At 43.0% G+C, this 23852-nt stretch overlaps 1 protein-coding gene across 1 annotated transcript; it reads left to right on the forward strand.

Moving 5' to 3' along the window:
• The first annotated feature begins 1545 nt into the window (after positions 1 to 1545).
• Positions 1546 to 22755, forward strand: LOC310863857 (protein SSUH2 homolog). The gene is made up of 12 exons (XM_083772359.1): positions 1546 to 1708; positions 4443 to 4568; positions 7056 to 7131; positions 8144 to 8273; positions 9533 to 9593; positions 10550 to 10671; positions 13922 to 13984; positions 14390 to 14469; positions 17598 to 17690; positions 18609 to 18714; positions 19597 to 19704; positions 20766 to 22755. Exons 1-12 carry the CDS (start codon positions 1702 to 1704, stop codon positions 20901 to 20903), a joined length of 1110 nt encoding a protein of 369 aa, XP_083628485.1. The 5' UTR covers positions 1546 to 1701; the 3' UTR covers positions 20904 to 22755.
• Positions 22756 to 23852: the final 1097 nt, after the last annotated feature.

A 23852-nucleotide genomic window follows, 5' to 3' on the forward strand; every position in this document is an offset into this window, starting at 1 on the left:
AAGAAATACAGTTTTATCGATGTAGATATATTCTGGATCCCTTTTTAGTTTTTGAAAGAAAAATAAATCATTGATATGTGATGAAAAAAAAAGGTATATAAACAGAGTATACACACCACATACTCTGGTCCCAGCAGATCAGGCACAATTTGCTATTTTATTTTTTACTGATTATGTATATAGTATACGTATGACTAGCTCTCAATGATGACGTAAGACATACACATATACTATGTAGAGTATGTAGTTGTAAGTTGATTAGCGGTATACTGTGGTTACTTTGCGCCAAAAACCGTGACAGCCAACCCGCCATTTTATGCGTATGCAAGAAAAACAGCAAATCTGTGCCTGGTTTGCTGGGACCAGATTACACAAATGACCATATTTCTTACGTCATCATTGAGAGCTAGTCATACAAATACACACCACATACTCTGGTCCCAGCAGATCAGGCACAATTTGCTATTTTATTTTTACTGGTTATGTATATAGTATACGTATGAGTAGCTCTAAATGATGACGTAAGACATACGTATACATATACATATACTATATAGAGTATGTAGTTGTAAGTTGATTAGCGGTATACTGTGGTTACTTTGCGCCAAAAACCGTGACAGCCAACCCGCCATTTTATGTTTATGCAAAAAAACATCAAATCTGTGCCTTTTTGCTGGGACCAGATTACACAAATGACCATATTTCTTACGTCATCATTGAGAGCTAGTCATACATATACACACCACGTACTCTGGTCCCAGCAGATCAGGCACAATTTGCTATTTTATTTTTACTGATTATGTATATAGTAGCCTATACGTATGAACAGCAAATGAACATGGATAAAAGCAGATACGACCTGTTATATCACGAATCAGATTCGATCATGTCGGTCCGTTGGTCAGGGCGCCCCTTGAAGGGCAGGGCCAGTGCTGTCATGTCTGTCCTGGAGAGCTCTGACGTGTCTTTGCTTTTTCTTTCTGTGACCTTGATAAGCAGCTACTGTGCACACCCTTATAAGTAATGGTAACTGCTTCTACTTTATCTCCTCACTATAGCCAGCCTGAGAATATTGACTTTGCTGACAACCTCGCTGTCCTGTCCATAAATATAACAGATCTGCGAGAAAATAACTGATCAACTCAACAAATATGCCCTATATGACGTACTGTACAGCCCTCATCATCAACACCACCAAAACCAAAGTTATGTCCATCAACACCATGCACCACACAGGCTTGCAATGCATCAAGACAAATTATGTCGTTGACGACTTTCTGCAGGGAAGTCAGGTCAACGACAACGCAGACAGACAGACAGACAGACAGACAGACAGACAGACAGACAGACAGACAGACAGACAGACAGACAGACAGACAGACAGACAGACAGACAGACAGACAGACAGATAGACAGATAGACAGATAGATAGATAGATAGATAGATGGTGGGCTGGACTCCAGCTCTCCAGAGCTGTCAGTCAAAGGCACGGGGCGTGGCTTGGCTTGTAGAGAGAACTAACATTCCTCAGTCAATCTTCGGGGAGTGTGCGCGGCGCGTGTTCTCGTGTACATATTTGTGTGTTTTCTGTGTGTGCACGCGACGTTATATATCGGATTCGGAACCACAGCTTGATCATCATCATCACGTGCGTGTGTATGTGGCGTTCAGACAGACAGACGGACAACAACAACTAACAACATGACCGGTCAGTAATCCATTTAAACACAAACATAGCGGATCTTTATGATCACCATGCACCACCACCACTTAATTTGGTCGCGAACGCCGCAGGGGCCGGGCGCGTGCGTGCGCCCACCGTAAAGAACAGATCTCCAAGCCCCCTTCTTAGAGATCTGTTCTGGCACACCCGCAATTAGCCCTGGTCCAGTGCTTACAGCGAGAGAGACTCGCTGTAAGCACTGGACCATCTCTCTCGCTGTAAGCACTGGACCAGGGATAACCCGCAAGAGCCAATAAATCCCTGCAAGCCTGTGTAGTTACAGTAGTTACAGTATACGTGTGTGTCCACACACTTGTTGCAATATGCAGTTGTACCGGACCGGTAGCCTACAGGACGTTTCATTGCAGTGTGTTGTGTAAACTGCGTTGTGTAGTAAGTTGTTACATTGTGTTGTTTTATGCAGTAGCTTAGATCAAAGAAGTGCCGCTCCCCTCTACGCACAGTAGGCTACAGTAGGCCTGTGTGTGTGTGTGTGTGTGGTACTGGTACCGAACGGAGGAACGGGTCAGCTCAGTTGAATCGCGTCGCGTCACTGCCTTTCTTCTTGTAAATGCTGTGTTGTTACTTTAGTGTAATCCTTAACAGATGCCAGGACATTATTGATCTGCATGGCATTCAATAGCATTCTATACTGTGTTTCTTATATTACGGTAATCATAAATGTTCGTTACACTGTTAAGCCCAAATCCAAACCACACCAAAGTTACTATGTTTACCCAGGTAACTGGACTAAGCTCAATAACTTGTTTACAGCCAGGCCCTGCTCATACAACATTTCATGGTAGGGGTTCAATGCCTTGCTCAAGGGCACTTCAGTGGTGGTAATTTTAACGTGCCGGTCCGGGGATACGAACTAGCGACCTTCTGGTATCAAGACCGCTCCGCAAACCGTTCGGCCACCGCTGCCCCTGTCCGTTTTGTCCAAACCCGACCAAAGGGTTGGGTTTGGACAAAACGGTTGTTAAAGGTAGACCACACCATTGGAACTCATTGCAACTCAATGCTAAACGCCTAAATTGTGGTTGTTTACCTTAAAAACGGTTTTGTCCTAACCCGACCCTTTGGTTTGGGCTTTAGACGGATGATAGGTTCTTACTTTACTAGATTACTACTTCTACGCATGCAGACAGACAGCAGATTCAGCCCAAAGACCCCGCCCACTCTTTGAGTGGACCGCATCTAAAGCTACAGTCTGATAATCAGGCTAGACAGACAGTGCATCTCGCAGAATGGACAATAGGCATTAGCTTTCCCTGTCTCTTTGAGTGGGGCTGCAGCCTCGCACTCAGCTCCATGCAGAACTGTGGCATGTCTGCCCATTTTCTGAGGTAACCAATGTTTTGTTCGGGTAATTGTCGGCCACCAGGCAAGCCTGTTCAAGCTTGAGGTGGTCAACTATAGGACTTGATACTTGAACCGCTGGGTGGCGTTGGACCTGGCAGCAGGTTCGAGTGATAAAACTCACTCTGGGATGGTGAAGTCGGGGATGGTAGGTCGTGCCCCCCTGGATTACTGCTCTACTGTGTTATCTGGTGTTCTGGCAATGCCGGATACTGGCAGTTCAGTGACAGAGCTGGTTGGCGGTCTGGCTAGGAGTACACAGACTGGTGTTCTGACCTCACTGGGTACTGGTGACTCAGGGGCAGAGCTGGTTTGAGTTGGAAGGGGGTCTGACCTGATGAGGAGTATAGTACATGGCTGATGTCCTGGGCTCACTTGACTCTCACATGTCAGTTTGAACACATGTACTGTACAGTACTACATCGATATTGCACATTTTGATGTGCATGTTGTAAATAGTAGGCTACTGTAGCACTGTATTCCTCACCCTTGAAAATGTATAGGATTAGTCACCAGAATCAAGATCCTAGGTGGTCTATAACCTGAATTGGTAAAATAACTGCAGGTGGCCATTTTGGAAAATAGCGGCCAGGTCACCACGGGACAACTCTGCGATGACCCCATGTTAGCCTAAAATGTTCCTTATGGCATGATTTAAATGTGAGCCAAATGTCATGCTTTTATCGCAAAGTGCACCATTTCCACGCGTAGAGGCTGGGCTAAGTGGGGTATTATATTCCAATATCTAACTTTAGTTCCTCACTCACATAATGTATTGTCTCATTTGTGTGAAATATAAGAGATTTTCCAATTTTATAATATTTTATTTTGATAGAATTACTCATTCATGATAACATAGGTGAGGGCCTTTGGAAAAAATGGCATTGAATGAGTTTAAATAAATCTGTTGAGTAGCCTAAAGGGCTGGCCTTTCACACTGAGCACTACAATTATAACAATAAAAGTATAACTAGGCTACTAACAATAAAACTGTACCGTACAGTACAGTACAGTAACAATCACATGATAAAAGTCTAGTTGCACCGCTCAGTTCGTACGGGTGTGATTATTTATATATATTAGGGGTGTAACGATACATTTTAACAGCGATACGATACGTATCACAATACATGGTTGACGATACGATAGGCTACATACGATATTGGTTCATTATGGCGATCCGATACGATTCAATTTGAAATCGATACAGTAACTATTATTTTGAACTAAGTAATTAATGTTGCTTTTTTTCATTTCGTTATACTACGATTCTTGAAATTAAAATAGATTTTTCGATGCAGTTACTATATCGTTACACATCTAATATATATATCATTTGTTTGTGTGTGTCTTACAGCTGTATACGCCCCCCCGGTGGCATCGGGAGCTGCATACCCCCCCCTGCTGGCGTCGGGACCCACGGCCCCCCCGGCCAGCATGTTTGGCACGGTGCCAGGATATGAAGACACTGTGATGGGGGGAGGTAACTAATGTACTTTTCTTTACTCTCAAGTACTTTTACTCCAGTACTGTGATGGATGGGAGGAGGTAAAGGAAGTATTGTGAAGTTTTCTTGTGAAATAGAGCACCGAAGTCTGACGTCACTTTCAGTAGAGTGCGTCAGTCCCCAGGTTCATGTATTTGTTTAGTTGCATTGAAATCCCCATTGAGGCGATTTGAGATCGCCTCATATAACAACTGTGTTTGAAAAATAAACATGTCACCCCGGCCGCTTCACTCATATGGATATGAAGAATCAACTGACTGAGAGAAAACGCTAATGTTACTGCTACTGAATTAGTTACATTTTCGCTAGAAGCAGACTGTATCATATATGAGTGACTGACTGTTGCAAACGATACAGAGACACCTCCCTGAAAATAACGCAGAGACAGCTTGTTTATTTTTGGACCACAACGCTTATAGAGCACCGAAGTCCTGACGTAACTCGCTCATCCCTTCGATTCCCCTGGTTCGCGGAAGTAATTTCTCTATGGAGAATAACATGGGGTGATCTTAATATCGTCTACTATAAGCGTTGTGGTCCAAAAATAAACAAGCTGTCTCAGCGTTATTGTCAGGGAGGTGTCTCTGTATCGTTTGCAACAGTCAGTCACTCATATATGATAGAGTCTGCTTCTAGCTAAAATGTAACTAATTCAGTAGCAGTAACATTAGCGTTTTCTGTCAGTCAGTTGATTCTTCATATCCATATGAGTGAAGCGGCCGGGATGACATGTTTATTTTTCAAACACAGTTCTTATATGAAGCAATCTAAAAATCCTCCTATGGCGATTTCAATGCAACTAAAAAAATACATGAACCTGGGGACTGACGCCCTCTAATGAAAGTGACGTCAGACTTCGGTGCTCTATAGTAGACGATATTAAGATCACCCCATGTTATTCTCCATAGAGAAATTACTTCCGTGAACCAGGGGAATGGTCGGGATGAGCGAGTTACGTCAGGACTTCGGTGCTCTATGGAGGCTGGTTGCAGTCTCACAGTCTTTAGCTGACCGTCCTGTCCTCTTGGGCGATGGGATCAGCTGCACTGTGTATAATATGCACTCATAGGGCTGGCTGATGGGCAATTCCTCGAAAAGGAATGTCGAAACCGATATTTTAACGTAACCGACTAAATGGTCCTGTATTACATATTTGTTCAGTTTGTAAAAAGATTGGTGAAGAATAGATCTCAGAGGAAAATATTGTACTTTTTTTAACGGCATTACAATCATTTTATTTGATACTAACATTATTATTATTATTATTATTAAACCAAGATCCTATAGCGTCAGTCTGTTGCAAAAGGTTATGTCAATTCTATTAATTTGTTACTTTGTTAGTGGTATATATTTTTTTACTATAATAATGTTGCTCTCAGTACGCTCACTGAAGCAAATGGCCCAGAATGCTGCAGCACGTCTTCAGTGCAGAGTGGCACCAGAACCATGTAAGTTCAGTCCTGTTAGAGTCCAAAGTCCTACTAATTCAGTCCTATCTTGAGCCTAAAGTCCTACTAGTTCAGTCCTATCTAGCTTAAAGTCCTACTAGTTCTATCTTGAGCCTAAAGTCCTAATAGTTCAGTCCTATCTAGCTTAAAGTCCTACTAGTTCAGTCCTATCTAGCTTAAAGTCCTACTAGTTATATCTTGAGCCTAAAGTCCTACTAGTTCAGTCCTATCTAGCTTAAAGTCCTACTAGTTCAGTCCTATCTAGCTTAAAGTCCTACTAGTTCTATCTTGAGCCTAAAGTCCTACTAGTTCAGTCCTATCTTGAGTCTAAAATCCTACTAGTTCAGTTCTATCTTGAGCCTAAAGTCCTACTAGTTCAGTTCTATCTTGAGCCTAAAGTCCCACTAATTCTGTGTTGGAGTCGAAAGTTCTACTAGTTCTATGTTGGAGCCTAAAGTCTAGCCTATAGTCTAAAAAACATATCGCTGTCAATTGTTTATATTGCCTTTAGTTTCCACAGCACCTGGGGGGGGTGGGGCGGAGGTGAGCGGGCGGGGTCGACATATGCCCTTACTGGGCTGCGTTCAAGACACTTACCTTGCGTCCGACACCTGACTTGTGTCTGAACACAGCTTTGATGGATGTGTTCTGCCCCCATCAAACAAAATGTTTGGTCAAACCATATGGGCTTCCGTTGGAAATGCATTGGAGCGGCCATTCAACACAGACACAAGACAGGTGTCTTGAATGTGTGAACGCAGCCCAGTGAGGGCATATGCCGACCCCACCCGCTCACCTCCGCCCCACCCCCTCCTGGTGCTGCGGCCATCTTGGAAACTAAACACAATATAAACAAGGGGAGAGGGGTGGGGCTGACAAAGGCCCTTATTCAAAGGAAAAGAGGGCGCTGTTTTTCCTTTATTTGATGATGGGTTCTCAGATTGCAAACTATGTAACACATCCGAGTACTCATTCCACCAGTGATTGTTTATTGATGTTTGTTGTTGTCGTCAAGGTGGCTACCTCCCTCCCCCCGTCCCCCTGACACCTGTAGCCCCTCCCACTCCTGCACCAGACCAAGCAGACTGGAGGTGAGCAGCAACACACTTTGCTTTACTGAACTTCATTTGTTAATTTGGACAGGAAAAACGAATAGAATACGCACATCACTTAGTAGAGGTGCTGAGTTGGAAAGGGACATCAGAAAAAGAAGAGGAGCAGATGAGTGTGCAGGTTGATTCTTCTTTTTGAAGTGTGTTTGTGTGAATAATGGCAATGATTTGATTGGCTGATCACCCCATAGCAATGATTTGATTGGCTGAGCAAAGTACGTATTGAGGATGAAAAGTGAGGACGGAAAAGTGTGATTGGCCAGACTGAGATGATGTACGATGATAAGAGCGCCCCTCCCTTCACACGGGTTTAATTAATTTGGATAGGACAATGCACATTAATGGCCATTGGACACACTAGAGGAGGTTCAGGCCGATACGCCAATCCGACCAATCATGTCCAATTGTCCATACATTGAGATCTCTGTATCTGTCATTTACTTGTCCCCTTGTCGACTAAAACTAAGACGAAAAATGTTCGTCGACTACCTTTTTCCACTGATGAAAACTAAATGGAAACTAAATGAAAACTAAGCTATGATGACTAGACTACATATACTGACAATTTCGTCAACAAATAAAAACTAGACTCAAATTTTAGGAAGGGACTAGTGGACAAGAGATCCATTATAAGTCATTTTACATATGGGTGCATGCTGAAAATAACAGATCTACAAGCTCACAGTGAGTCACACTGTGACGCGTTGTGAGCTTGTAGATTGCTATTTTCAGCAAGTGTAAAAACAGTCATTACGACGGCATCAAGGCCCGCCAAGATACATTTTAGTCGACTAAATCAACTGTAGATTTAGTCGACAAAAATCGTATGATATTTAGTCGACTAAAACTAGACTAAACACTAAAACATTCCGGGTGACTAAAATGTAACTAAAACTAAATGAAAACCTTTCAAGAGACTATGACTAGAACTAAAATAGAAATTTGCTGCCAAAAACAACACTGATATGGATGTATTTCCACCTTCATGCAGCATACCGTCGCTGAGTGAGGACGTAGCGCGGGACGTCTTCAAAGAATACGCCTCGTCCTACTGCTGCTACAGCAAGGCACCTGCTGTGGACGGAGTGATCACCACCATGGAGCCCTACCACACCTACAGAGTAATGTATCACCACCATGGAGCCCTACCACACCTACAGAGTAATGTATCACCACCATGGAGCCCTACCACACCTACAGAGTAATGTATCACCACCATGGAGCCCTACCACACCTACAGAGTAATGTATCACCACCATGGAGCCCTACCACACCTACAGAGTAATGTATCACCACCATGGAGCCCTACCACACCTACAGAGTAATGTATCACCACCATGGAGACCTACCACACCTACAGAGTAATGTATCACCACCATGGAGCCCTACCACACCTACAGAGTAATGTATCACCACCATGGAGCCCTAACACACCTACAGAGTAATGTATTACCACCATGGAGCCCTACCACACCTACAGAGTAATGTATCACCACCATGGAGCCCTAACACACCTACAGAGTAATGTATCACCACCATGGAGACCTACCACACCTACAGAGTAATGTATCACCACCATGGAGCCCTACCACACCTACAGAGTAATGTATCACCACCATGGAGCCCTAACACACCTACAGAGTAATGTATCACCACCATGGAGCCCTACCACACCTACAGAGTAATGTATCACCACCATGGAGCCCTACCACACCTACAGAGTAATGTATCCCATTTAGGCCTGCCGTCGAAATCAGGGGTTGTCAACGTTTTTGGCTGGGGACCCCCGGAAATGCTTTGGCCATGTCTCGCGTAAATTTCACGCGAATTTGGCCCAGACCGGCCCACCGCAACCAGCGAGCAGATAGCAGAAACTATACCACCCGCTCCGTCGAGGCACACACAAACAAACAAGCCCTAAATACCACCACTTTTACAGAACAACATGCCGTAATTGATACACACCAACAGACAACTACACAACCCTTTGTTGCTCTCACAAGAATGCTGGCAAAAGGATTCAAGATAGAACAGGGTTTATTTGTCACTCACTGATACAGGTATACAGTGAAATTATCATGATGGCACTGGCAGACCTTTCCGGGCCTGCTACCAAGTTATGATATATCATATCATAACTTGAGAGGCCCCCTATACGGTCACGGCTCACTGGGAATATGCCCGGTACGTCCTCTGGCCAGTCCACCCCTTCTGGTGGCGGAGATGTCCGTATGCAAATTATGTCTCGGCGGCGAGACATAAAAGACCATAACCCTTGTTTATTTTATTTCATTCTATTACAGTGTATAGTAATATTTTAAATAATGTTTTGAGAAGTGTGTGTGTGTGTGTGTGTGTGTGTGTGTGTGTGTGTGTGTAGTATCGACTGGAGACCTTCACTGAGTCTAGGTCAACGGAGTGGTCCCACAAGCCTCATGAAGGTACACACACACATCTCTCATGAAGGTACCATACATGCTAGGCACCAGAACTCTGAATGGCACACACACACACACACACACACACACACACACACACACACACACACACACACACACACACACACACACACACACACACACACACACACACACACACACACACACACACACACACACACACACACACACACATCCCTCATGAAGGTACCATACATGCTAGGCAGCAGAACTCTCTGAATGGTCTTACCTTGAAAAGGTAAAATTGTGCTTAATCGGCTGATGCATGTTTCACAACGTTCTTCTCACAAGCGAGCTTCTCAGTCGTCTATTTTCGGTGAAAGCTTTCCCCCACAATAACTGAAAACGGAAAAGACCAATATAGCGCCCTGAGGTTTCCGTGGTTAACTGCCTTACCTAAAAGTACAGTAGCCTACAGCAAGCGGCATCCTTCAGTTAACAGCTGGGCACGCTCATTTATTAAAACGGTTAAACCGAGTACCACACCTGTTTTGTTTTATATATAAACTTTGCTCCATTGAGTATACACTTAAATTCTACAACTAGTATCCTCTGCAGGGGTTTCCAAACTGTGGTTTGCGAACCCCTATCGGGGTGCGTGACATGAAAAGGGCAATGGTGGTTTTATGGTGTTATTTAAAATTTAACACAAACGGCCAAATCCTGTAAACCACTGTTGTAAGGAGATGTATAGAGCAGCTGCATGTCTCTCAGTGCAGTGACATTCCACGTTTATTTGCCATAATCATATGTATAATTTTCGGCTAAATGCAACGAAACCTAGTGTTTGGGAGTAACAGGGGGGTGCACGGCCAAAAACGTTTGCTGCTCTATTGGCTTACATTGTATGCGGACACAGCTACCACAGTCACTCTTTTAGCACATTGACCGGTGTTGATGACACATTGTGATTGTGACTTGTCGTTTTTGATTGACAGGCGAGCCGGCGGACTTCTACACAGAGACGGCCCCTCGGCCGTGGGAGATCGCAGCCACGCCCCCTGAGCTCTTCACCAATCACATCCAGGACATCCGTGTGCCTTACACCTCTTCCATTAAGGTGATTGGTCAGTGTGACTTCTCCATAGAAACACTGATCTTTTTTTACCAGCTGCTGTGTAAGCACAGCTGGTCAATTTCTTATTGGCTGTACTGACAACCTATCGTCCTGATTGGCTGTCTCGTCTCTAGGCAACCACACACTCTCAGCCATGGGATATAAGGCGCAGAGCTTCCATTAGTATTATTGGTAACAACAAGGAAGTAAAGAAGAGGCCCAATTTCTTTCCAATATATCGCCTGTATTGTCCCGCCTCCGAGCAAGGAGGAGAGGATTAGATGCAGGTTGGACTGATTCCAGTACTCACATTCCTTATTCCCTATACTCGCCTCCTCGCCGCTCCACATTAGAACATTAGTTCCCAAAGTGGGGTCTGGGGACCCTCAGTGGTCCTTGAAGGAGTTCCAGGGGGACCCCAGCTAAATGATAGTTTAGAAACCAAATGGACCCTTATGGGTCTGTAACTCTGAGAGTGTACAAATGGAACCAAATGGACTCTCAGAGTTAAATTAACATTGATTTTACAATATAAATTTGGAGTCCCAGAGATAGAAAGGCCCTTAAATGGGGGGTCTGTGGATTAATAATGCATGTCAAACTGGGGTCCTTGAAATTAAACGTGTTGAGAATCACTGCTAGAGCCATCAAAATCTTCTCTTATGGGGGTCCCTGGCATATCTTTTTCAAATGGGGGTCCGCAGGCTAATTAGTGTCAATTTGGGGGTCCTTGACATGAAAAAGTTTGGGAACCACTGCATTAGAGTTAGAGGGTAGCACGTGTCCCAACACATGCAGCCAAGCATAAAATTACTTGTGTGTCTTCTCCACTAGTCCCACCCTACATAATTACTTACAGTGTACTATCAGATTGATTGAGCATTAAAATAAACATGCTCTGAATTAAATACACATGGCAAGACATTGCACACTTAACACGGCAGCCGTTCGGCTGCTGTGTTAACCCATTTAGACCTGAGGCTGATTTCTACAAATGCCTTCTAAATCCTGACAGTTTTCTGAAAAACCCCATGTTTCTATGTCAGTGGTTCTCAAACATTTTCATGTCAAGGACCCCCAAAAATATATCTAATTGGCCACCAACCCCCATCTGAAAATATGTTGTTCTAGGGATATGAGCAAAGATATGATATGATTTGCGCCACATTTTCACGATTTTTCAAAAATAGCAGACCTACAAGCTCATAGCACGGCACTCAGTGCCACACTATGAGCTTTTAGATCTGCTATTTTTCAACAGCTAAATAATAATAATAATAATACACTTTATTTATATAGCACCTTTCATGTGCTTTACAAGCACAGTGCTTTACAAGGCAGAGAACAATCATATAAAATACAATCATATAAAATATACACACATATACATCAGCAAACAAACAGAAACAAAATAAGGTTGAGGCAATTAAGAAAAGCATAACATAACAACCAAAGGGGGTTCCCGTCCAGTGGTCAGATGAGTGGGCCGCAAACCATTTCCAAGAGCTTCAAATGGGCTTTGCACCAGAAAAGGTTGGACGCCATGCAGTGCTGTGGTTTGCATCTGCATTGAATTTCCCGGTAGATAATGTGATGAAGGTGTCTGCTGATATTACAGAGGATTTTATTACACAAGATATCGACTAAATGTCCACGTGTCCCCACAAGACCCCTCTCTGATTAAAGGACATATCAATCTGTCCATGTGTCCCCACAAGACCCCTCTCTGATTAAAGGACATATCAATCTGTCCACGTGTCCCCACAAGACACCTCTCTGATTAAAGGACATATCAATCTGTCCACGTGTCCCCACAAGACACCTCTCTGATTAACAGACATATCGATCTGTCCATGTGTCCCCACAAGACACCTCTCTGATTAAAGGACATATCAATCTGTCCATGTGTGTCCCCACAAGACACCTCTCTGATTAACAGACATATCGATCTGTCCATGTGTCCCCACAAGACACCTCTCTGATTAACAGACATATCAATCTGTCCACGTGTCCCCACAAGACACCTCTCTGATTAAAGGACATATCAATCTGTCCACGTGTCCCCACAAGACCCCTCTCTGATTAAAGGACATATCAATCTGTCCATGTGTCCCCACAAGACACCTCTCTGATTAACAGACATATCGATCTGTCCACGTGTCCCCACAAGACACCTCTCTGATTAACAGACATATCGATCTGTCCACGTGTCCCCACAAGACCCCTCTCTGATTAAAGGACATATCAATCTGTCCATGTGTCCCCACAAGACACCTCTCTGATTAACAGACATATCAATCTGTCCACGTGTCCCCACAAGACACCTCTCTGATTAACAGACATATCGATCTGTCCATGTGTCCCCACAAGACACCTCTCTGATTTACAATTTACAATTTACAATTTACAATTTACAATTTAGGCATTTAGCAGACGCTCTTAATCCAGAGCGACTTACATTTAAGCAAGAACAAAGCATGGGAATACATCACATAAAAAGCATTTATCATGAAACATGCGTAAGCTAAGAAAGTAACAGTGGAATATTTATATAGTGAAACTATACATACACTATACATATAAACTATACATCTTTACTACTATGCTATATATGTGTACTATGGCGTGCTATGACTACATACAATACAATTACAGTGCTGTCTACATAACATGCTATAAGTCTGTATCAAATGCTATATAATCCAACAGAAATGCTATCTAAGGGTTTAGGGTAAGTGCTAAGGGCCATGATGGAGTCTGAAAAGGTGGGTTTTCAGGCTACGGCGGAAGATTGGGAGTGATGCTGCAGTTCTGACTGCAATGGGAAGCAATGGGAAGTGCAATATGTCTGATTAACAGACATATTGATCACATAGTTCATGCAGACAAATCACAAAAAAAGGAGATTACGTCAACCACAGACAAGAGTGTGGAATCAAATAAAAAGAATAATGCCGAACTACTGCCTTAGTCGCTGCCTTAATGCCTTACAGACGTGAATCAGGGAAATAAAGAGCCTAACTGTATGCAACAGATAATATAATAGTATAAATATATAGATAGTATAAGAATTGTACTAATAATAATAATAATAATAATAATAATAATAAATATAGCTGGCGATTTACAGGGGCCAAGGAAAGCAACAATAAGAAAAAACAGTTGTTCATTATTATTTGTCCCTTTTGTGTGTGTGTGTGTGTGTGTGTGTGTGTGTGTGTGTGTGTGTGTGTGTGTGTGTGTGTGTGTGCAGGAGTGTCATAGCTGTCATGCCAGTGGGACGATGCGATGTGAAGAATGTGACGGCTCTGGATCGGTAAGAACAATTCACAATTACAAGTTACTACGATTGACTAAACAGTCAATATCAATCATTGATCAGTCTGTGTTGCATATGAACACAGTTAATATCAATCATTGATCAGTCTGTGTTGCATATGAACACAGTTAATATCAATCATTGATCAGTCTGTGTTGCATATGAACACAGTTAATATCAATCATTGATCAGTCTGTGTTGCATATGAACACAGTTAATATCAATCATTGATCAGTCTGTGTTGCATATGAACACAGTTAATATCAATCATTGATCAGTCTGTGTGACTGAACACAGTCAATATCAATCATTGATCAGTCTGTGTTGCATATATCATTGTTGTCCGGTGGAAAACCAACAAATGTAATATTTCTGCTTTTGTAAATGCGTGTGTGCGTGTAGAAACGGTGTTGGGTGTGCAATGGAGATGGGAAGAAAGGAGAAGAGGATTGTAGTCACTGCAACGGTTCAGGACGAGAAAGGTAGGTGTGTGTGTGTGTGTGTGTGCCTGCCGTCTACTAACCTGACTTTGCCAGATGGGGGCGGTATTGGGTAACCATGTTCCCCAACACCACAACCATCTGGGACCTCTCAAAAGGAACAGCCCCGTCATCGAATTTGCTTCCGCGATCCCAGATCCCAATAAGCTGTGAAACAAATTTGTGTATCAAGCTTCTTGGATCTGGCAGCGTCAGGTTAGCCGTCTACAGCTGCAAGTTACTATTATACTGTATGCTTAGATTTCATTGGTACACTAGCACAGTGGTTCCCAAAGTAGTAATACCATATTTGAACTGGGGGGACCCGCCGACGCTGAATCACTTAATTGGCATTGGAGAGTTAAGGCATAAGATTTTGCTTGACACTCACAATTTTTGCATATTTTTCTATTGTTTTCTTTTCTTCATTTTAGAGGTATTAAAAAAGTATTTAAATTGTCACTTTAGAAATGTGCAGATAGCCTGTATAAGTGTATATATGGTCAGGGCCGCACATAAGTGTAAGTGCACCATGCGTCGTGAACATGTTGGAGGCGCGGCAGATCAAAGGCATGCCAGGCGCATTTGCGTACCAACAGCTGAGACAGGAATTTAAAACCCATTCTGGGCGGGAACCCCTTTTGGTGTTTTAAGCATTATGTTATGCTTTAGCTATTGAAAAATAGCAGATCTACAAGCTCATATCACGACACGAAGTGCCGCGCTACGAGCTTGTAGGTCTGCTATTTTTTTTAAATGGTGCAAATCTTTGATTATATTCTTTCAGAGCGTTTTTAACTCAAATATTTGCTTCTGGGGGGTGGTCCCTGGAACAACATATTTTCCGATGGGGTTTGGCGGCCAATTACATATAATTGGAAACATGGGAGTTTTTCAGAATACTGTCAAGACAATTGTAGAATCGTCCTCACCTCAGGTCTAAATGGGTTAGACCAGGGGTAGGCAACCTTAGGCACCAGTGCCAACATTGGCACAAAGGAGGGTGATCACTGGCACACTGGCAAGTGTGTGAGAGTATTTTTGGTTTTAAATAAACTTAAAAAAAAAATGCAGTCAAAAAAATGCAGTCCCTCACATTAGTGTGTAAATTACATCCTGCATTCTACATTCATTAAAACTGAACTCTGCCCTGAGTCTAATGATCATTATAACAACGTGAAAGAAAATATTTAAAAAGAAGGAAAAACTTTTGTTGACAATCAAAATAAGTTGGAATTTTTCCTGTGGTGTCATTAAAATTAATTAATGTTGATATGGCACACTGACGATCTAGTAAATAAAAACATGGCACTTCATTTAAAAAAGGTTGCAGACCCCTGGGTTAGACAGTCCTCCTCCTGACAGTCTGACAGGCAGGCACTCAACGTGCCTAACGTCCTGTGACTCCTGTAAGTAGAACTTAGTGTTGACTTAATCATTACAAGTGGCTCTTATTTTGAAGAAGTCAGATAGAGGAAGTACGTTTCGATTGTAAACAAGCAAGCTGCCATGACAAGTTTTTTGAACTGAAAGGGAAGGTGATTTGTTCAGACTCAACGCTAGACGTTAGCGACCATATTTAGATATTAAAACCATGCATCTTGTCACTAAAACATTGTCACTAAAACAATGTACACACTTTGGAATTACTTAAACAAGGAATGCCGTGCGCACCAAGCTACATCTCCAGGTGCTCCTTTGAGGACTAGCCCAAAATAGTAATGTGCACCCCTGTAATATGGTGTAATGTAAAACAGTCTTAACGCAAGTTCTTGTATAGTTTTCATCGCCTCTAAACAAGAACCCAACAGTATAATCACTTCTACTGTTGGATTGTTTGGAGATAAGCCACTGAAGACAAAATTGCAGACCTCCCAACGGTGTTACTTTTGTTGACAACTGCTACCCAGTAAAAAGAACACGCAGCTCTCATTGAAAATGAACTATAGTTACTGTATATCGCTTCACATTTGAAAGTCCCTTAAGACCATTTCAGATGACTAAATAGGGCTAAAACTAAATGGTGTGTAAGACTAAAATTAGCACTGCCTCCCAAAATAATCTTGTGAAGTTGCTTCTGAACTCGCCACCGAGAACTCACCTAAAACCCCTGACCACTAAAAACCAGGAACTCATAATGTGCCATCTTTTAGATTTTAGCCATATTTTATACTTCGGCTATTCAACAATAGCAGCTATACAAGCTCATAGCGCGTCACTTCGTGCCCCACACAAAGTGAGCTGTTGAGCTGTCAATACTTTTGTGGTCAACGGCAAAATACATATCATTGTGGGGGTCCTTGGCATGAAAAGGTTTGAGCACCACTATAGCAACATACGTTTTTCAGTTAACTGCTATAATTCAGAAGACATTTGTAGCCTCTGTCTTAATGGGTTATAATACTACTAGGATGACTCACCTATAACCCAGTCCCAAACGGCCTATAACCCTAGGATAGCTCAAGGTGGAAGAATGAGTTTGACAGCTCTCGGTGGGTCTGGTTTTCAAGATACTCCAAAGGAGGGGGTCCGTATGCTTTTCCGACCATTCATTGGTCCGTCATGCGTAACACGACCGGATTAAGGTTGGCGAACATGCGTTAAGGTTGGTGAACATGCGCTGCTCCGTGCTTGTGGTTATGGTTAGGTTAGGGTTTGATGTAGGTTGTCGTTGACGGACCAATGACTGGTCGGAAATTAGTACTGCACCCCAAAGGAGCAGTTGTCATTGTTGAGGATTTCTTTCCATACTGTTCACTTCACTTGAAAGACGTGCATGCTGGTAATCTCTTCATTTTGTGATATTTGGTGTTAAAATGAATGTTAACCACATGAACCCCAGCGTCCATATTCTGGGGGGGAACATTAGCCAAAACAATAGCAGATTTACAAGCTCACAATGCGTCTCGTTGAGAGCTTGTCAATCGGCTATTTTTGTCGAGAGAAAAAGTGGTACATTTGACAGTACATTTCTAATTCAAGTCCAGTTCTCAAAAGACTGCAGAGCTATTTTGTTATCGGCTGAAAATGTTGTCTACTTGAACTAAAAGCAACTATCCGTTTGTGCGTGTGTGTGTGTGTGTGTGTGTGTGTGTGTGTGTGTGTGTGTGTGTGTGTGTGTGTGCGCGTAGGTGCTCAGACTGTCAGGGGCGAGGCTGCGAGGACTGCAAGACATGTGATGGGAAGAGGCAACTACTGACCTACATCAACCTGAAAGTGGAATGGTCAGTACTCGGTATACACACACTCGCGCGCACACACACACACACACACACACACACACACACACACACGTGTTACAATTCATGTGAGAAACCAGTATGTGTAAGTGGAAAAAGCGGAATGAATGCACCCGAGGCTGTAGTCCTCTCCTGACATGATTCTCTCTGATGTGTCTGGGTAGCTAATTCGGTAGAGCTCTCGCCTTTGAAACACAAGGTTATGAGTTTGAATCCCACGTAAGTCACAGTTTATGGTGGCACAGTCGGTAGTGCTGTCGCCTCACAGCTAGAAGGTCCTGGGTTTGATTCTCGCTGGGGACGTGTCATCAGTGCCCATACCCGAGGTGGGGTTGGCGAAAGGGCCTTTCTGTGTGGAGTTTGCATGTTCTCCCCGTGTCCCCTAGGGTAGGGGTGAGTTTGAATCCTGCGCACCACCCCGTGTTGTTTTCGTCGACTAAAACTAAGACGAAATATATTGACAATTTCGTCAACAAATAAAAACTAGACTAGAATGTTAGGAAGGGATCCAGTATAAGTAATTTTACACTTGGTTGCATGCTGAAAATAGCAGATCTACAAGCTCACAACGCGTTGCGCTGTGACGCGTTGTAGATTGTTGTAGATCGACTTGTAGATCGGCTATTTTCAGCAAGTGTAAAATCTGTCATTACAACGGCATCAAGGCCAGCCAAAACAAATTTTAGTCGACTAAATCAACCGTAGATTTTGTCGACTAAAATCGCATGACACCTAGTCGACTAAAACTAGACTAACACTAAAACATTCCAGGTGACTAAAATGTGACTAAAGTCCAAAGACTATGACTGAACTAAAATAGAAATTTGCTGCCAAAAACAACACTGCGCACCACCAACTCTTTGATGACGCAAGAGTATTTTTGTCCTTTCCTTCTGCATGCAGGACTAACCAACTGGAGGACTTTGTTGTACAACAGAACAGTGGTCTGGAGCCTGACAAGCTGAGTGATGTGACCGGAAAAATACTGTTTAGGATCAACCAGTACCTGGTATGCACGCACGCACGCACACAAGCCGCGTAGTTGGAATAGAGCGTCGCAATCTCGCCCCCTTTCCAGACCCGGAAAATAATTCCCCGTTTTCCTCATAGACTTTTAAAAACGTATTTATTTAAAGACGTTTACGGCTGCGTACAAAGCCAACTCGATTCGTGACAAATCATGACAATAAACACAATGTTTTGGGCCGAACAAATAATTAGAAGAAGAAAAACAAAACAAAAAGTGTTGTAACGTGCCTTTTTCTTCTTCTTTCTAATTATTTGTTCGGCCCAAAACACTGTGTTTATTGTCATGATTTGTCACAACGTAAACGTCTTTAAATAAATATTTTTTGAAAAGTCTATGAGGAAAATGAACGGGAATTTTCCAGGTCTGGAAAGGGGGCGGGACTGCGACGCTCTATAGAGATGCGTCGGAATGCCAAATCATCTTGCTTAGGCTACACAAACATTTCAATCCCACTCAAAGGTATACTACGCTTCATTTGGCTTAGAGGCAGAACACAACATCTAATATACACGTTTTGAGCTTGTCGATCTGCTAATTCTTATTTTGACCCTAAACCATTCCAAGCTTTATTGACCAACATTAGTATTTTGAATTGAATCGATTATTTATTTATTTGATGAATGTTGTCGCAAAATCAAGTTTCTCGTGAATCACACTTTAGTTGGTCACAAAGCTACACAAAAATATGGTAGAAGATTTATTGAATATATTAATAGCTATATTTACAGAGGAAAAAGGAAAGACGGGGCAGCAGTGTATGACCCCTCATTTCAATGCCATTTCATTTCAATACATCTCTACTTGTAATTGAAGAGGGTTTGTGTTCACTGTGTGATTGTTTTGCTGTGCGTGACCTCCCAGGTGTATCCGGTGCTAGGCTTCCCAGACCCAGCCATCTCTCAGGCCTCGGAGCGAATGGTTCAAGAACACCAAACCAAGTACGCCCAGGACAACCGTATCCTGCAACAGGTAGATAACCATTAATTCACCGTGAGAATGTCTGGCTGCCCATAAATAACCTTTGTTTCAAATCTTAGCCCCCTTAGAAGTTGAGTGAACCTATAATCGGATCTCATGTGATTCAGTGGTAAAGTGCCTGGAGTCTGGAGTCTGGGGGGTTTGGAATGCACCGTGGTGCAACCGGCTTTGTCGAGCGCCTTTTACACAAACACAATTGGCCCATGTTTAGTAGGGTACAACAGTATGTCCTCCCGGTGGGGGCTCCTCATTGGCAGCTAGGGTGAGCCTGTAGGGTACAACAGTATGTCCTCCCGGTGGGGGCTCCTCATTGGCAGCTAGGGTGAGCCTGTAGAGTACAACAGTATGTCCTCCCGGTGGGGGCTCCTCACTGGCAGCTAGGGTGAGCCTGTAGGGTACAACAGTATGTCCTCCCAGTGGGGGCTCCTCACTGGCAGTTAGGGTGAGCCTGTAGGGTACAACAGTATGTCCTCCCGGTGGGGGCTCCTCATTGGCAGCTAGGGTGAGCCTGTAGGGTACAACAGTATGTCCTCCCGGTGGGGGCTCCTCACTGGCAGTTAGGGTGAGCCTGTAGGGTACAACAGTATGTCCTCCCGGTGGGGGCTCCTCATTGGCAGCTAGGGTGAGCCTGTAGAGTACAACAGTATGTCCTCCCGGTGGGGGCTCCTCATTGGCAGCTAGGGTGAGCCTGTAGGGTACAACAGTATGTCCTCCCGTGGGGGCTCCTCATTGGCAGCTAGGGTGAGCCTGTAGAGTACAACAGTATGTCCTCCCGGTGGGGGCTCCTCATTGGCAGGGTGAGCCAGCAGTGGCAACACAGAAATGGGTGTGGGGAGGAAATTAGGCATAATTAACGGATACATTGGAAACTAATTGGAATGCATTTAATTGTTGATATACTGTAGTGTAATGTCTGTGTAATGTACTGACTCCAGACCCCCCCCCCCCCTTTCTCTCTCTCTGTCTCTCTCTGTCTCTCTCTCTCTCTGTCTCTCTCTCTCTCTCTCTCTCTCTCCCTCTCTCTCTCTCTCTCTCTCTCTCTCTCTCTCCAGAGACAGACCGTGGAGCTGATTCCCATCACTAAGGTCCATTATAAGTGGAAGGGAGACAGTCATGTGTATCATGTCTATGGCAACGAAAACCACGTCAGCTCAGACTACCCTGCTACCTGCTGCTGTGTCATCCTCTAGACACCCCCCCCCCCCCCCCCACACACACACACACACGCAAGTATGTAAACCTCGACTAGCAAAGAAGCAGCATACAAACGTAATTAATACAACCATTCACATCGAATAAAGCCATATTAACTGTCTTAATGCACTAACACACATGATAAATACACTATTAATAACAACATTATAATTAGGGGTGATTCAAATTAGAATCGCGATTCCCGTTATGAACGATTCAAAATCGATTCCAAAACATACACACAGCATCCTACCAAACCAAACACATACACACAGCATCCTACCAAACCAAACGCATACACACAGCATCCTACCAAACCAAACGCATACACACAGCATCCTACCAAACCAAACCTATGCAGCAGGGGGGGAGGTCCTTGTATACCCCTGATATCCAGTATACATGTATTGACTGAGGGGTAACAAGATGACTCGCCCCGTTTCTGTTTTCCTCCCAGAATTTTCCCCAGTGAGGGGTGGGAGAGGCTGGACAGCAGACGGCTGGACTTTGAATTTCTCTAACTATAAACTTTCAGACCAGCAGCCTAAGTACAAATATAATAATTTATGAAAAGCTACTACAGTAAAGTATGTTCACAGAAGTTGTTGTAGGATATGTGGGGATTATCTGACGAGGTACCATTTGAGTGGGCAAAACCTTACATATACTAAATAATACAAAATTGTTTATAGGGTCAATATAAGTCAAATAATATAGCCTTTCCGCAGGAGTATCTTTTTATATTTTTCCAAAAAGAATACAAACAGCCAATAGCATATTACAAAGTTATCCCCCTCACTGAGGAAAAACGGGCAAGCACCGGGGCGAGTCATCCAGTATTCGACTGAGGTGCTTCTGTACCATGTAGAAATAATGTCAGTGTTGTCAGACAAGACGCTGAGACAGATCGAGCTTCTCAAACTTTTTAAGACCCCCATTTCATAGTTCTAAACTAAGTCCTGCTGATATTGTGTCTACGACGTAGATTAAAAGTATGTAAATGGAAACACATTGATAGCCTACAGTATATCTGTTGCCAGAACCTTATTAACCAAAAAAAAAAGGAAAAAAAGCATTCACACTTCACGGATAAAACATCCCGCCCCCATCGGGGTCCCGACCCATAGTTTGAGAACCTCTGGTGATGATGTCAGCTTAATTCAGTGGTTCTCAAAGTGAGGTCCAAATTATTTATGGTGGTCCTTGAATTTAAAGTTTTTAAGTTTGAGAACCACTGGCTTGGTTTCTGTCTTCGATGTACATGAGATCTACAGATGTTTGATTGATTCATAATTTATTAGGTTTGATGTATTGATTGATTGTCTCCTTAACGTACCTAATATCCATAAATGCTGTGATGCACTAATCCTGCCTGATTGAAACAAAATAGAACCTCCTGTTTTGACAGGGATGGGAATTGATATGATATGATTGATACCGATGCCTTTAGCCAATATTCTTGTGTGTAGCCTACTTATTTTTCTTTTTCTAGATAACCGATCTAAAAGCTCACAACGTGTCACAGTGTGTCACGTTGAGATCTTGTAGATCGGCTATTTGCAAATGGCCGACTTCAGTGGTTGATGCTGTACATTTTTGTATTCTTACTTGTAACTAAAGCTGTCAAATAATTGTAGTGGAGTAAAACAATAAGTACAATATTAGCTTTTGAGATGTACTGTATGGTGGAGTAGAAGTATTCAAGAAATACTCCAGTAAAGTACCTCAAAGTTGTACAGTAAATGTACTTAGTTACTACTTCTGGTTGTAGGTTCCCATCCCTATAGAACACAATGCTGGTGCTACCGTCCCGAAAGTGTCCTGAAAATTACAAATATATCAAATCAAATCAAATAAATCTGTAAGAATGGATAAGTGCTTTGTGTGACTTCATTGTTTTAATGAAGCTAATAAGGAAGTCCCTAAAACGCCTCCTGCTGGTTGCAGGAGACATTCCATGACTCACTTGATTTTATTACCTTAGTAAACATTGTCATAAATAGTAAATGGTGCATTTATATAGCGCCTTTATCCAAGGCGCTTTTCATAGATTGTGCATTCCATTCACACACATTCATACACCGATGGCGGCACCAACCAGCACATCAGGAGCAATTAGGGTTTCAGGGCTGTATTTTGCGTGTCTTAACCCTTGGACTACCAGTCCCAATTTTTTTGTTTGGGTAACAAATTGGCATATTTTTAATTCATCGTTTTAACATACAAGAAAGATCTGGTGGATTGAAGAGATGTTTTTTTTTTTTCATTCATTGCAAATGTATTCTCTCGATTCGCCACCAGATGGCGGGAAAGCACCATTATGCTGATTTTGGCTAAAATAGACGGATCTTCCTAAGTCACTTCCGGTTCAACGATCAACAACATCCTGTAGTATTTTGACCCTAGTCAATAGCTTGGCTGGTCCGGATTGCTAAGCTAATGCTATATTTTTCATAACTAAGTCAAATTAACCTCAAATCAACCCCAAAAGATCGCAAAATATCACATTTTTTACAGCGACGCACATAGAGACGGCGCGCGTGCACGATAGCGCACGATCACGCGGATTTCGGCCGTTTTTTGGTAAATTACATCCAACATTAGTGATATTCGCGAAAAAATATAAATTTTTGCTCTTTTGACCCCGCGATAACTGATATTGATTGTCATTCCGTTTTTTCCGTTAACGGGAGGTTTAGATTTTTCGATTAATTCCGTTTTTTCCGTGAATTGTAGGCCAAGGGAGACAAGCTCCAGCTTAGCAAAGTGAATAGATTTTTATTTTTCTTTATTTTGTTACTGGCTGGCGACATCGAAAGTAATCCTGGTCCTGTGATCACTCGACAAAGGACTAGACTGCTCGCACAGGAAACGGTGGCGAACAACGGACTCGACACAGCAGCAGCGAAGAACAACAACAACAACACCGCTCGCGGGGAGAACAA

This window comes from Protomyctophum parallelum (genome assembly GCF_964188405.1).
Source record: "Protomyctophum parallelum genome assembly, chromosome: 8".
Taxonomy (NCBI): Eukaryota; Metazoa; Chordata; class Actinopteri; order Myctophiformes; family Myctophidae; genus Protomyctophum; species Protomyctophum parallelum.

Excerpts from the sequence above, each read along its gene's own strand:
- LOC310863857 (XM_083772359.1), top strand. Across the intron at positions 4,569-7,055 it reads AGACACTGTGATGGGGGGAG|GTGGCTACCTCCCTCCCCCC; the intron begins GTAACTAATGTA and ends GTTGTCGTCAAG. Across the intron at positions 17,691-18,608 it reads ATCAACCTGAAAGTGGAATG|GACTAACCAACTGGAGGACT; the intron begins GTCAGTACTCGG and ends TTCTGCATGCAG.